Genomic DNA, 14,771 nt, shown 5'->3' on the forward strand with positions numbered 1-14,771 from the left:
CCGGAGTTAAACCACAACACCCACCCATCGTTGCATCTCCCGTGCCTCCGCACGCAGCCCGGGAGAGTTGGCTGAGAACTGCCCACTGTCCTTAGCCACTGCTTCGGGCCACCCAGCCAAGGAGCTGGGCAGCTGCAGGCCGCGCTGTGCCGTACTTTGTTGTGGACTAACGAACACCTCCCATGCTGGATCGTTACTGTCTGCACTGACGAGTAGCATGAGGCGTTTCTGCAGGGAGGAAGGGTTGGTTACAAAATCAAATCCTTCTAGTGCAGACATGTTTCCTGGCCCTGAGTATCAATTCCCAAGATCTGGAGTACGTCTTCTTGTATTGTAAAACGTGATCGTATCCAAATGCAATTTTTCACTCTTGAATTGTGTGACATGATAATGATAATTATGTAAATTATGATAAATCTTGTTTGGCACCCATTTTATAGGCATCTTCTTAATGCATGTGATAGCTGAGATAAGCTTAAGCAATAGCTGTCTTATTTAATCCTTTTCAGGGCATCTTACATATATTCAGATGGCCACAGTGAAACAAGAGACTGGTTCTACATCTGCCAGGATTAGGGTGGAGATGCTTTACTGTTACTCACTCCTGCCACGTATTGCTGATCATAGAATCACAGAATCATAGGATGGTTTGAGTTGGAAGGGACCATGCAGTTCCAACCCCCCTGCCATGGGCAGGGACCCCTTCCACTAGACCAGGTTGCTCCAAGCCTCATCCAGCCTGGCCTTGAACACTTCCAGGGATGGGGCATCCACAACTACTCTGGGCAACCTGTTCCAGTGCCTCACCACCCTCTTCGGGAAGAACTTCTTCCTGATATCCAATCTAAACCTCCCCACTTTCAATTTAAACCCGTTACCCCTTGTCCTGTCACTACAGGCCCCTGTAAAAAGTCCCCCCCAGCTTCCTTGTAGCCCCTTCAGGTACTGGAAGGTGCTATAAGGTTTCCCTGGAGCCTTCTCTTCTCCAGGCTGAACAAGCCCAATTCTCGCAGCCTAAAGCTGTTTCACTTGAATACATGGAAATCAGACTTAAGCAAGAAAGGCCAAAGTGAAGTGAAAGGAACATTGCTCATGTCAAACTCTATTCACAGTTCTGAAACAGGAGAATAAGTCAGAAGTGCGATGGTCATTAGGATCTTGCTCCTTTTCAATGTGAAAATCATGCAAATGTTAATGAGAACCAACGGTTTAAAGAATCCGCTGTTCTCTCTTTTAAGTGAAACAAGTGAAGACACTACAAGACTGTATTTCTCAAGGCATTCTTTGGTTCAGAAAATTTATTGTCTGCCTTTCTGGTTTTCTTTTCTAAAGATCACTGGTGAGAATAATGGCAGCTGGCTCTGTATCAGTTCCTCAGGTCATACCTCTTCGAGTCCCTCTTCCGGGGAAGACTAAACATGAAATAGACACAAATACTCTCATAGAAATAAAATCAGGTATGAATAAGAGATTTGACACTGTGTAAAACCTTTCCTTATGCGTTCATTTTAGACTTTTAGCCTTTGTTTGCATTTAATTATTATTTTTATGAGTGCCCACTTCCTTGAAGAATTTATAAAATTAACCAACATGCTTTGATACGCCAAATATACTTGCACTTGATTTTCTGTATTCAAACAGTATTGCTGATATGAGTTATTTCATATATGTTAGCAGTCTTAATTGCTGCCAAGGTCAAGGTCTTAAGCTGTTGCATTTTGCTTTGACTGCAAAACCAGTGCTTGAAAGGATCATTTGCCAGACTCACCCCAAAGGTTTTCATTACAATTTTGAAATGCTGCCTTTCACCGTGGGAGAAAACATCTTTTCTGTCATTAGAAGGAACAAGCTGTTGCAATGCTTTCATACAAAACCATTGCACCGCTACTTTGTGAAGAGAAATACTGCTTATAATGAAATGGCATTAGTTGAGTAACTAGTTTTTCATGGGAGAAACAGCTTTTGTCCCCAAAATTCAGTCATTTGTGGAACTGCTTTATTTTGTTTGTGTGAGAAAAATCAAGAACAGTGGTGAGCACTGTGAAGCGCAGAGCTTGTTTTTCACAAGTTGAATAAAGTTTGGCTAATTCCTTTCTCTGTGTCTTGCAGATACACCCGAGGTCTCCATTTATTACACTTTAGATGGAAGTAAACCAGAACTCGTAAGGAAACCTGGCTATGGAGAGCATCACACTTTTAAGTATGAAGGTCCTATCATATTACCAGTTGGGAAAATAATTGTCAGGGCACTGGCAGTCACAAAGTAAGTATCCCGTTTTATTGTGGCGGGGCAGAGTCCCGGTGGTGGCTTGAGCCGTGCTGTTTAAAGCACTCTGTACCTCGCAGATGAGAGTTGCCCCAGCCAGCTGGCAATCTAAGTGATCTTCATGGGTTGCACTGACTTCACTGTCTCCTCACACTTTTTATCCATTGAGGGTTTGTGCGTATGGATTCTCTCTCGGATGTTTATCTCCTGGGCTGTGGATGTAGGCCAATGATCCGTAGAGGCTGTGGGCGAGAAACTAATAAATATGCTATACTTAGAGCTCATCCTTTTGAGCATCGTCATAACAATGTGCCAGCGGAACTACTGTGGTGTTTTCTGGGGTCATCCAGTGATTCAGCAGATTTATAGACATTGGTCTTCCCAAGAATCTGTTTATTTTCTCCCAAAGGAGTACAGAATGCTAAACCTCACAGTTTAAGTACAATGTTAGTATAAAGGTAAAGTAAATATACAGTGCATAGAAAGAAAACAGGCGTTTGCTGCACGGCCACTGATCTTCTCCAAACTAACTTCATGCTTAGAGACAGAGAGAGGACACGCATCCTCTGTCTGTACCCTGTTGTATTATCGTCTAGTTCCTGGGGAGCAGAAACTTCCACTTCAGTTGGGGGGTTCGGTTTGCTGTTTTAGCACTATTTAGCACTATATTTATGACTATTTATTGGTAAATAGTGGTAAATATAGTGCTAATAAATAATATTACAAGAATAAGCATACAATGTATAATAATATATTATTCTATTAGCATATTGTATTAATATTATAAAACATACATGCTATACAAATATAAACTATATATACTTAATACACAGATGTCCTCAAGGCCGGGCTGGACGAGGCTTTGAGCAACCTGCTCTAGTGGAAGGTGTCCCTGCCCATGGCAGGGGGGTTGGTACTAGGTGATCTTTAAGGTCCCTTCCAACCCAAACCATTCTGTGATTCAATAAATATGTAACTATAGATTTACATGTAGATATATTAAATAGTATATTAGCATTATGTGTTATTATACATTATTATAATATAGCATGTTCTATGATTAACAAGTATAATATAATTATAAGTGCTAATACATAGCAGTAAGTGATAATAAATAGCAATAAAATAGTGCTAAATAAATATTTAGCAATATTTACCACTATTAGCACCCACAGGTGGCCTTTGCTTATCTCTGCACTGGAATGTAACAACACTGACTTAAGCCCATGTGTATTTTCTGATATCAGTTCCTGGATTAACACTTGTTTCCAGTATGTTTTTATTGAGACATTGTCAGGTGGGTTAAATAGATGCTCTAGAATGACAATAAATCCTAAAAGAATAGTTTGGTCATTTACAGACATTTTAATGTTACTGCTGTAATTTAAAAAATGGTAGAGCATGACAGCTGTTATCTCAAATGAATGGGATGCTACCTGGTGCTTCACTGGGAAAATGGATATGGTACCTACAAATGCAAGTAAAGTCTTGTTCCTTGTTATTTGAGGTGATGCTGGCAAACAGTAGTTACCCTGGAAAGCAGATACAGGAGTATCAAGAGGTTTACATGTAAAAGATGTTGAGGGATTAAAATATTCATTTTATTGGTAACTTCTTAGTGTGCACATTTTAAAATGAAAATAAAAACCCAACCAACCAAACAAAACAAAACAAGGCAGTGGTTATTGAGAGTATTGCCCAGATTTATACTTAATAAGTGAAACAATGACTCGCAGGCTTGGAAGAGCTGTACCAACAAATGAGCCATGTTCATCAGTGATTTACTGTTTGCTGCACATGGGTTTGTGGCATCTGTATAGCTTTGTGAACAATGGTTTTCAGGGACTGCAGGGAGAGTACAGTTGTAACAAAGGTGTTTCTGGTGGAGTACAAGCAACCAAACATCCTCTTCTCTGTTGAAGACAACGACACGAATTTCCCAAAAGATATCGCCACACAGGCAAGTTTTAGTGACTTTAATTCCTTGTCTGAATAGAAAATGTTGTGTGTACAGTACTACTTAGAGATTAAAACTTGATGTCTATGCTCTGTAATATATTTTATTACCTCTGTTTGCCCATCTTTGCTGCCCCAGCCTTTTTTTAAATACTAAAATTTCTAGAGGACAAGGGTTTTTTTCTTCTTCACTGGTCATTCAGTTCTTACCAGTTCAGGTCCAATATTTTTCAAATACGTTTATAATCTAAAATTTTCAAATGCTTGCATTGAAAATAAGCATGTAATTTTAAAACCATGACAAATAACTATAGCAAGAGAGGATTAGAATAAACCAAATATTTCATTTGGAATTCAAGTGGAATTACTTTTTAGGAGAGGGAAGGTGGGACGTTTACTGCAAAACCAAAGAAGAATGCATTGAATGTGGGAATCAAGCCTGCCTGGAGTGAAGCACCCCAAGATTTTCAAGGTAGAGTATAATTTCATAAGACTGAAACAGATTTCTGTCTTAGCTGAAAATAGGCAGTGAAAGGTTTTCCTCCTATATCACTGGTAAAATATGGATAATTTCAAAACCATCTCAGAAGAATGAACACTCTGGGAATATCCAATTTTGATTGCTCAACACTCCAAATAGAGAACAAAATTAACCTCCATACTTATCACATTGTCTCTGAAAACATATCAAAAATCATTCTTTTCTGAGCAACATAACAAAGCCCTGTCTCTTTTCCCTTTGTACCAGAAAATGCTGTTAAATGGATGGGATTGCAAATCCTTTATGGAGTTCTTCACTGATGTTTGCTTGCCGTAAGATTCCAAAATAAGTACACAAAGCAGACATGAAAACTTGACCCAGATTTCCTCTATAGATGAAGCCTGTTACTCCATGGTAACAGCAATGGGACTGTTTGAGAGCAAGGAATCATATTAATATTTATTCATTAATTTATGCTTACAAGCTGGATTTTTTTAAGCATGAAGGAGGGAAGAAAATAGAGAAAAATACAAAACTATGCTCTTTCAGAGAGGAATGAGGTTTCTTCTACTTTGATTTCTTGTAATTCCATGCAGTTTATTTGAACCCAAAATCTGGATGTCAAATACAGCCTTTAATGTGCTTAGCTATTGAAATTCAAAGCGAGAGTATGTAATATCCATGTTAGGGTATATGTTAACTGCATGAAGTGAATGACAGTGGAATAACAGGATTGTAATTGTAGACTTGGAAGCAGACAGAAAGACTGCTCGCAGGTCCCTGCAAGGATCACAACTCCTTGCCAGTCATTTGGAAACAACGGAGTACAGGGAGGAATCCATCTCAGCACTACCAACAGAGTCACTACAGGTAAGCACAAGGCTGTCATCAGAACTGAGCTCTGCAAAATAAAGATGTGAAGATTTGTGATCATTTTCATACAATCTCTGAGAAATTAATGCCTTTGGCTGTGTTATACAGTACTAATCTAAATTTAATGGTAATGTTACACTAGAATAGGAATGCCCCAAGCAGGACACAGTTGTCAGGAAGGACAAAACCAGGTTGTTGTGGTTTAACCCCAGCCAGCCACCAAGTACCATCTAGCTGCTCGCTCACCTCCCCTTCCCCCACTGGGATGGGGGGAAAAATCGGAGAAAAAGACAAGGAAACTCATGGATTGAAATAAGAACAATTTAATAATTGAAAATAAATGGAATAATATGATACTAATAATATTAACAATACTATCGTTAATACTAATAATATGTAATGAAAATAAGGGAAAAGAAAACAAATGATACAGCTGCCCGCCAACCAACACCCAGCCAGTCCCTGAGTAGTGAGAGCCAGACTAAGCCCAAGAGAGCAGGACCCCTAGCCCCCCCCCAGCTTATATACTGAGCATGACGTTTGATGGCATGAAATGTCCCTTGGGTCAGTTTGGGTCAGCTGTTTGGCTGTGTCCCCTCTTGCAGAGCAGAAGCTGGGAACACAAGTACAGTATGAGAAACTGAAAAAGTCCCTGACTTGATATAAACAGCTGAAAACATTAGTATTATATCAATATTCTCCTCAGCACAACCAAAACACAGCCTCATACTAGATACTGTGAGGAAAATTACCTCTGTCCTGGGTAAAACCAGCACACAGGCAAAGCAGATTAACAACACCTGCATTCCTACTAATTCCCTTCTAATGCATTACTGAATCTGCAATTAGCAAATAATTAATACTATAGGTTGACATGCTGATATTTAAAACTTAATATTCAGTAACGCTGTCTTGGAAGAAAATAGCAAGATGTTGATTTATTTTTATTGGAAGAAGCTGTGGATCCTTAATGCAGCTAACGGGGGAATTGATTGTGGTAGGTATTCCCTAAAGCTCTGCATTTCAGTGCAGTTTGTCTCAAGTAACATCTTTACCTGATTTTGCTATTCTTATATGCATTTTGCAAAGATTTCTTTACTAAGGCTAAAGAATTACTTTTATTTCAGTTTCCTGGTTCTTCTGCAGTGACTAGCCGGAAGAGCTTAGCAAGCACACAGGTGGCAAGGATCCAGAGGGAAACAGATTTCCTCAAGTAAGTGCCTTCTCCTTTTAACATATTTGTCCTTGGAAAGTAACTGAGGAATTGTGTTTTGCAATCAAGTTGATGATACTGTGGGGCTCTATAAAAACGAGGAAAGCAAAGACAGACACTGGCTCATAACTGGAGAATGTCAGTGTCACAGGTTAGTGCCTCTTGATACCGGAAGGGCTGTGTGACCTGTATCAGTGGTTTGCCATGTTGCAGCAGCGAGGCCTGATACAGACTGCCTGTCAGGAGACTAGTTTACCTCACGTGGTGAGGAAGAAGGTACGGAACTCTGTAGCAGCCAGGGAGCTTTTTACCTTGCAAAGATGTGTAGAGTTCAGAACCTCATACCATAGATGCTGGGGCATGGTAGGGTGGACCACCGTAGCTTGGAAACCACAACGGAGAAATCAGCGGCCAAAGTCTTGTCACAACAGGTTCCAGATTAATCATTAATATGCAGCAGTACAATACCAAAACAAGCTCAGCCAGTTTGCTCTTATTTTCAGATGTGCCCACTGTTCTGCACCTCGCCTGTGTGACCCACTGGCTCACTTCTGTCAGGAGTGTGGCTTTCCTGTCCCACCTGTGCCAGTATGTCGCTTCCCACCCCCTGAAGGAGAGCAGGTCAGCAAAACATCATAACAATCAACAAATCCTCTTTGGAGAAACCAAATTCCTCAGCAAATGACACATACAGTGCTGGAAAAAAACCCATTATTTAGTCACACTTTCATTTGGGAAGCTCTGTTCTGATTGTTTTGTTTTGTTCAATACCTTTAGCATTGGACCTGATGTAATTCTTAAACGATGGGCAAAATTAACCATAGTTTGCTTCAAGTGCCGTATATTTTAATAAGGATAACCATGAGAATGTAAGCTGTGTTTTATTCACTTGTGCCAGGAAACATCACCAAATTCAGATTCCGCCTCATCCTGCAACAACCACCACCACATCTTTAGGACCTGCATATGCGTCTCGTTCCAGAGCTCATTAGTGCAGCCAGTTAGAAACTCGTGCCTATGTCATAGCTGTAGAAGATCCACCTAATATGCCTGAAACCCTAAAAGGTGGCATGGGTGGGAATATGTAAAAACACCGACTTTTTTAGTGATGCCTGTAACTATCTTCTCTAAGTTTTTCCCAAGAGATAATGACCTGATCTAACAAGTCATTGGTGTATTGGGTTTTTTCTTGTATCATCAGAAAGTCGCCTGGTCTGAGGAGATGTTGAAGTTTCAAGTGATGACTGAGGATATTCAGCACCTCTTTAGATTAGGTTTGTAATTAGGAGGATTTGAACTACCTGCACACATTTTATAGTAGCATTTTAAATTAACTGAAAATTAATGTAGTACCTTTCTGGCATATTTTTAGCAGTAGGTAAAGCATTCTCTTTCCAGTTGTCTTCACATTTTCTCGATAGCTTTTGACCTTTCAGGATCAATATCAACATCTGTTGCTGTCAGTTGCTGTGTTTCCAGTGTCTTTGCTGCTGATGTAGACTCTAACCAGGAAAATACTGAAAGCCTCGTGATGACCTTAACGATCTCGTGATGGTACTTAACATGCTGTGATGTGACTTCTTCAGATGGCACCATGCCTTGAATGCAGACACCTTGTGCCAATGAATACGCCCACTTGCATTGTATGTGAGTCGCCAATCGCTCCACAGCTGCAGCCCCGAACCAACAACTGCGTAAAGGTACTTTAGAGTAAACATAACAAAATCGCAATTTACCTCCTGGCATGCATTTTTCTAACGATTTACCTCATTACAACTATATCTTGATGCAACCTGGGTTTGTGTAATTACATTATGACAGCTTTAAGAGTTAGAATGAAAACCACCTTGAGTAGAAATAATCGTTGAAGGGAAACCCCGCGAGCTCAGGAAGGCGTGCTGAAGAGCACGTGATGTAGCAGTCTGAACGACAGGAACGCGCGCACTTGTGTTCAGTAGGGAGATATTCTACGATCCTGCTATTCATGCCCTTAGCATTCCTCAGCATTTTAAGTTTATTAAGTATGTCCTCATTCCTCTGCTTACCTCGTTTGAGTCTAAGTGCATAGCACAGACGGGCTGGCAGGCCTGGAGGAGTGGGTGTACACCCAAAACATTACAGCACAGTCTCGATCAGTGATCCAAAAGTGCTGGTGGTCTCAATTAGAAAAGATTTGTCCTACAAAAATACACCCTACCCAGGGGTGTGGGGACCCAACTAGGTGCCCTCCTTGATCCCCCTGATCAGGGGAAACGGTGTGAGGAGGAGGACTGATACTGCATGTCCACGATTGGTTGCAGAGCTGGTGTTGGCGATGAGGTTTTGGTTTCTGTGGTAGTGGGACCCTGCTTGAAAATCAACAGCTCCTTGGGAGAGATGGGATCACCTCACAGGGCAGAGGTATCTTTGCCAGCAGGAGAGCTGGGCTAGTAAGAAGGGATTTAAATGAGAAATGATAGGGGAGGGAAGGGTTACCAGCACCCTGTGAGGGACTGATGGACAGGGCTGACAAGCAAAGGGTCTTGGGTGATGTGGACAAGAGGGAACGCTTAGCTAAATGTGGCTTACGTGAGTCTACCTCAAGCATTTGCATGTAAGCAAGGAAGTGCCTATAAAGCTGCATGATGGGGAAACCTCCCCAGACCCTTTCTGTAAACTGAGCATCCTGGGGTGCCCCTCTGAAGCTCCTGTACAGTAACACAAGGAGTATGGTGAGTAAACCCAAGGAATTGGAGTCTGTGTGCAGTTGCAGGGCTGCGATCTTGATGGGAACGCAGAGACGTGGCTCACATGACTGTGGGAGACATTGCCATCGGTGTCTGCTCTGGACCACCTAAGCAGGAAGAACCAGTGGATGAGGCCTGCTACAGACAGCTAGAACTAGGCCCGCATTTGCAGGTCCTGGTCCTGGCGGGACTTTCAGCACCCCACTATCTGCTGGAGGAACAATGCAGCAGGGCATAAGCAATCCAGAGATTCCTGGAAAGCATTGATGACAACTGCTTGATACAAGCAAGGGAGGTGCCCGCAGCACAGGTTTCAGGGATCTCTCCTATCTGCAGGGCTGAATAAACACTTTGTAAGATCATGTCCTCCTCTTGTTATTGTTGTTCGCAGTTTTCAAATACCAAGTGAAATATATTCTTTCTCGTTTAAAAGGGTAAAGTAATTTGTCAGGCATGTGGCACAGGAAATCCTCTTCACCATAAACACTGTGTGACGTGTGAAAGCAAACTGCCTGAAATACAGACGGTAAGGCTTCTTGCACCAATCACACTAGGGTGAATCAAATCAAAGCATAACATTCTTTTTCTTTGGAAAACTGAAGTCATATCCCAGTGTGCCGATGTTACAGAAGCAGAGAATCCCTCCTCATGTCATATGCAAGCCCAGTACTCCCACATAAGCTCCATCACAAATGTCCAACTAAACTAAGTGTATCTTATCCCTTCAAGTTTCTCCTGTGGAGGTTGGGATTGCATATGCCCTTGTGGAAGCTCAGAAGGTTTTTAGAAAACAGGTAGCCGTGGCTCCAAGGGAGTCTTGTTTGTGTTCAGATTATTTTCAACTGCAATAGAAAACTCAAGTATGTACATCAGGAAGATTGTTCTCATTGATTTCAATTATTTTGTGAAAATAAAGTATTCTTTCACATTATTTTTCTTATCTCCATTTGCGGCTACCCCTACATGCATACAGCTACTATGCTTGTATTTGGCTGTGACTCTTCACAGAGGTGAGAAAAGCAACACTAAATCTTCCCCCTTACAACTGTTGTCTGTCTCAACTCCCCATTTAGCTTGTTCATTTGGTTCCTTAGAAGAATTTTACTTTCACTTCTGGAAAGTCTTGTATGAAAACCTTATGGTACATTTCACTTCTCCAGGTTGTGATAAGTACAGAAATGAGAGAATAATGATTTTCAAGTTAAAATCTTCTGCTTATATTAGCAACATCCTGAGTTCCAAAACCTTCAGTAGCTAGATGCAAAGGTCTCTTGTGTAGCCACTGAGGTGTCATTTCAAAGTGAATTTCAGTAGGAATCTGTACTTACCTAAGGCAAACAATGTTTAACTGCTTCAGTGACTGTAGATATTAATATGTAGCTGCGTATGTAATCAGGCATATGGTAAGATCTGTAGTAGCTGAGAGAGAAAGGTAAATGCTTACTGAATTTTTATGAATAGCAATCAGAATTTTACTAATAATAGTGATTAATTAGTGATAACAGTAGTAATTCCTGAATAATTAGTAATAATACTGGTATTACTATTAATGGTTATTAAATACTTTAGATTTAGAACACGTTTAGACTTGCGCTTTTGTAAATTTTATCTCCCAAACAAACACCGAAGTTACATTGTTCAAATTGCAGTGCAGGCCACAGATGAAAATGGGGCTATTTCGGGTTTGTTTACTTGCTATTGTGGTGCCTGTAATCAAAATGATTTTCCTCGGGTTTTGATCCTTATCCATATTCATGACTTGCAGAGAAAATAAGCTGCAGAAGCCCTGAGGCAAAACCTAACAAAACATTTTAAAAACTATTTGTCCTAACTGTAGCCTATAATCAACCTCTAGAAGGTTCAGCTGAAAAATCTGTTTTCTTTTGCATACCCATATAAGTTAATTGTAGTAGGAAAGCTAGATAATATAAAACCTGTATGAGGTAAAATAGTGAAAAAAAAGTATTTATGTACCAAATATCAAACTGAGAGAAAACTCCTTGTCTGAACACATTCTCCCTGCCATACTACTACAAAGAAAGGCACAAAGAAAAACGGCTGTTGTGTTCTGGGTTTGAAAATCTAAGTTTATCAGCAGAGAAACCTCCCTCTTAACCTCCCTCTTAACTTTGAGTGTACTTATGCACTGGGCAATATTCATACATGCTCAGTGTAAAAGGACGCAATTGATAAGGGAACTATTTTTTTTTTTTTTTTGCACTCAGTGCTACTAAAAATATTTGAAAATTATTTAATGCCACATTTTACTGTGGTTTTGTAATGAAAAGAATTACAGGTTAGATCCAAGTCAGTCTGTTGCTTAGTCTAAGTTGAAATAATTTTTAGGATGAATATTACTTGATGTTATCCCAGTAGCTTGCTTCCTCCTTCACCTTATTTAGCTTGTGAACTTTTCTGCATAAGGAATATTTTCTCCCTAATGCTTGTCTTTGTTTTATTAGCCGATATTTGGAGGAGACATACCCCCACCTTATCCCAGCCAGGAAAGGAAGATGGTTTCATGCTCAAAATGCAATCGCGTCAACCAGTGTGATGCTCGTTTCTGTGACTGGTGTGGAGCCAAGGCACGTGCTCTCGGTGTTTGTGTTGGCAAATCGGTTTTCACTCACCTGTGACCTGCAGCAATTTCAAACTTAGCTTTGCAAAACTCTTCTCAGTTAGTACAGAGCTTATTATTATCAAAGTACTTGCTTAAAGCACATAGGATTATATAAAGTAAAATTAAAGGCTTAGATGACCAGTGGAAGGTGTTCCTGCCCATGGCAGTGGGGCTGGAAGTAGATGTTCTTTAAGGTCCTTTCCAACCCAAACCGTTCGATGGATCTATGACATCCTGACCCCATGTCAGTCAGTGACTTAAGGGTTTAGAGATGTAAACAAATCACCGTGGGTCAGTGAGCATCAGCTCATTGCTTCAGCTGAAATGCAATAGCTGTGTACTCTGCCAAAGTCACTTCTCCATCAAAGGCTAATGTGTAGGCTAACCTAATGCGAGTTTTGACATATCTCGTGTGGGCTGTGATCACCCATGCAGGTACCCATACCAGAGATGAGATGATGCATGCAATTTTTTGGGGCTGAAGGCCTCATTAACTTCACTGAAGACAAGTAGTTTCTCTCAACTGCTGCACAGTAGAGTTTTTGCATGGTACAATCAATGTAAGCAATTTCCTCTGGCATATATTAAGTGTAGTGTTTCAAGCTAAGATCACATTTGGGGAGAAATTTCTTGTTTTCTGTGAGCTGAGTCTACTTAAAATGTTAAACATTCCCCTATATGCCTATACAACCATCGGTCCTGTACTGTACCATGGGACTCGGGGTGGTGGGGGTAGCGTTAGAATTGAACAGGAAAGAATTGCTGTCAATATTCAGTATCAAAGCGCATACTAGTAACAGCAGGACTTTGCCAAAGAATATAAGTATTTTTGAAAGTGTATGTTAAGAAATAACATGCCAAAATGCTAGATCTGTCTGAAAAAATGTTTGCCCTCATAGCACAGTGCTGAGATAGCTGAAGATTTACTCTCTTCCCTCTGCCTGTGTGTTAGCAGGCTGGTATCCTGGTTAATATTTCTAATCCAATAGCTTCAGGTAGTACTACCTGACTTCTTTTTCATTCACATCACTGCTTTTATGTTTCCTGAGCCATACATCATCATGTGTTTCTGTAGTGACAAGTGTTTCATTCACCTTCCCAGCCTGGACCTCCTCCATCCTACTTCAGTTGTTTCAAGTGTGGTGCAAGCAACCGTCCCTACGCTCGCTTCTGTGGGTCCTGTGGTGCTTTCATAGAGCCCCCATCAAGGGTGGGTTCTCAGAGTGGCAGTCTCACGGATGCTGGGGACTCGCTGGCATTTTCTGAGGTAAGACACACGGTGATGTGAAGCTGGGCTTGAACACAGCTAAAAGGCTAGTCCAGTGCAGACCTGGATTGGCACAACTCCGTTCATTCCCTCTTTGAGACATCTTTGTGGTCTGTGAGCATGCTGAGGGCAAAACTAAGCATATATTTAGTCTGAGAACTGCTTTCTGCTGAAAAATAGCCATAGCCAAAGGCCTTAATCCAACCTTATTCTAAATAGGAAAGTCAGAAACAATCAGCTTTTCAAAAGCCCTAGCTCTTTAAGTGCTTTTATCTTATTGCTGGTGAATTATTTGTGTCCTGCTGATACAAGGTATTCTTTCATGCATATGTAACAGTGCTTTGAAACTCTGTTTTAAAAAAAAAAAAAAAACAAAACATAATACTTAGCGAGGCCCGCTTTTTTCCCACAACAGTATACATGTCGTTCTGCTGGCAATCATGAAGAGTTTTGCTTTTGATTGGCCATCTGTAATAGGCTGCTTCCTTGTTACAGACTGGTAATTAAAATCAAGAATTGTTAATGATTCTTCTAGCTAGCTTTTTCATTCCTTTACAACTTGGTATACTTGTAAGCCATTTAATTATACTTTTTCTTTCTCTCCACTCCCCACAGGCTAAACAATTTCAGCCTCTTCCTACTTCCTTGCCGAAATCAAGGGCAGAACTGAAAGAGAGAGAAGATAAAGGAACCCAAACCATTGGACTTTTTTACCCATCTAGCAAACTGTTGGAAAAGAAGGAGCTTGAGCTGATTTCTCAGAAAGAAAAGCTGGAAAAGATGAGCGATCATAAGCCTCTCCTGACAGCCATTAGTCCTGGAAAAGGTTAGGAGTTTTGATTTTATGTTTTCTAAACAAAGCTGCAATATATGACCTTGCTTTTTCTTGAAAAGATTATGGTCTATGGAATGTGTAAATCAGTGGGACACCTATTTACATCTTTACAAGTCTGTCTTCCCACTAGTCTCGTGTAAATGCAGTGCCTTCATCTTCAGATCACTGATCTCCATCAATAGCTAGAAGAAAGCCTATCAACAATACCAAAATTATGGTTTCTGGCCTCTGTGCAGCCTTACTAATTTGCCAGTAGTTTGGTTTCCTCAGATCTTACAAGATCAGGGGCAGGTGTCCTATATTTGAAATGGAAACCACTGAACAACTACCCCACACCCCAGAACACTCCCCAGCCCTGCACCATGCAGTTCAGTTGGACCCGCGATAGCTCCTGCTGGGAGTACTGTTAAACAAAGCTCTGTGACAAACTTGTCTGGGGTGCTGTAGTGGAATAAATCACAGAAGCTTCGGAAGCAAAGGAAACTAAAGTAGAGAAAGGGATTCTTAACAGGATTACAAAAAATAGGGTTGGTA

The 14,771-nt window shown here is 40.8% G+C and overlaps 1 protein-coding gene across 1 annotated transcript; it reads left to right on the forward strand.

The window, feature by feature from the left end:
• Positions 1–1,348: 1,348 nt before the first annotated feature.
• On the forward strand, positions 1,349–14,233 carry DZANK1 (double zinc ribbon and ankyrin repeat domains 1). The gene is made up of 12 exons (XM_010152213.1): positions 1,349–1,457; positions 2,143–2,263; positions 4,109–4,226; positions 4,598–4,694; positions 5,449–5,573; positions 6,704–6,789; positions 7,293–7,410; positions 8,376–8,489; positions 9,949–10,041; positions 11,978–12,100; positions 13,238–13,402; positions 14,018–14,233. The coding sequence occupies exons 1-12, from the start codon at positions 1,349–1,351 to the stop codon at positions 14,231–14,233; spliced, it is 1,485 nt and encodes a 494-aa protein (XP_010150515.1).
• The last annotated feature ends 538 nt before the right edge of the window (positions 14,234–14,771 follow it).

Source organism: Eurypyga helias, unplaced genomic scaffold (genome assembly GCF_000690775.1).
Source record: "Eurypyga helias isolate BGI_N326 unplaced genomic scaffold, ASM69077v1 scaffold8525, whole genome shotgun sequence".
In the NCBI taxonomy this organism is placed as follows: Eukaryota; Metazoa; Chordata; class Aves; order Eurypygiformes; family Eurypygidae; genus Eurypyga; species Eurypyga helias.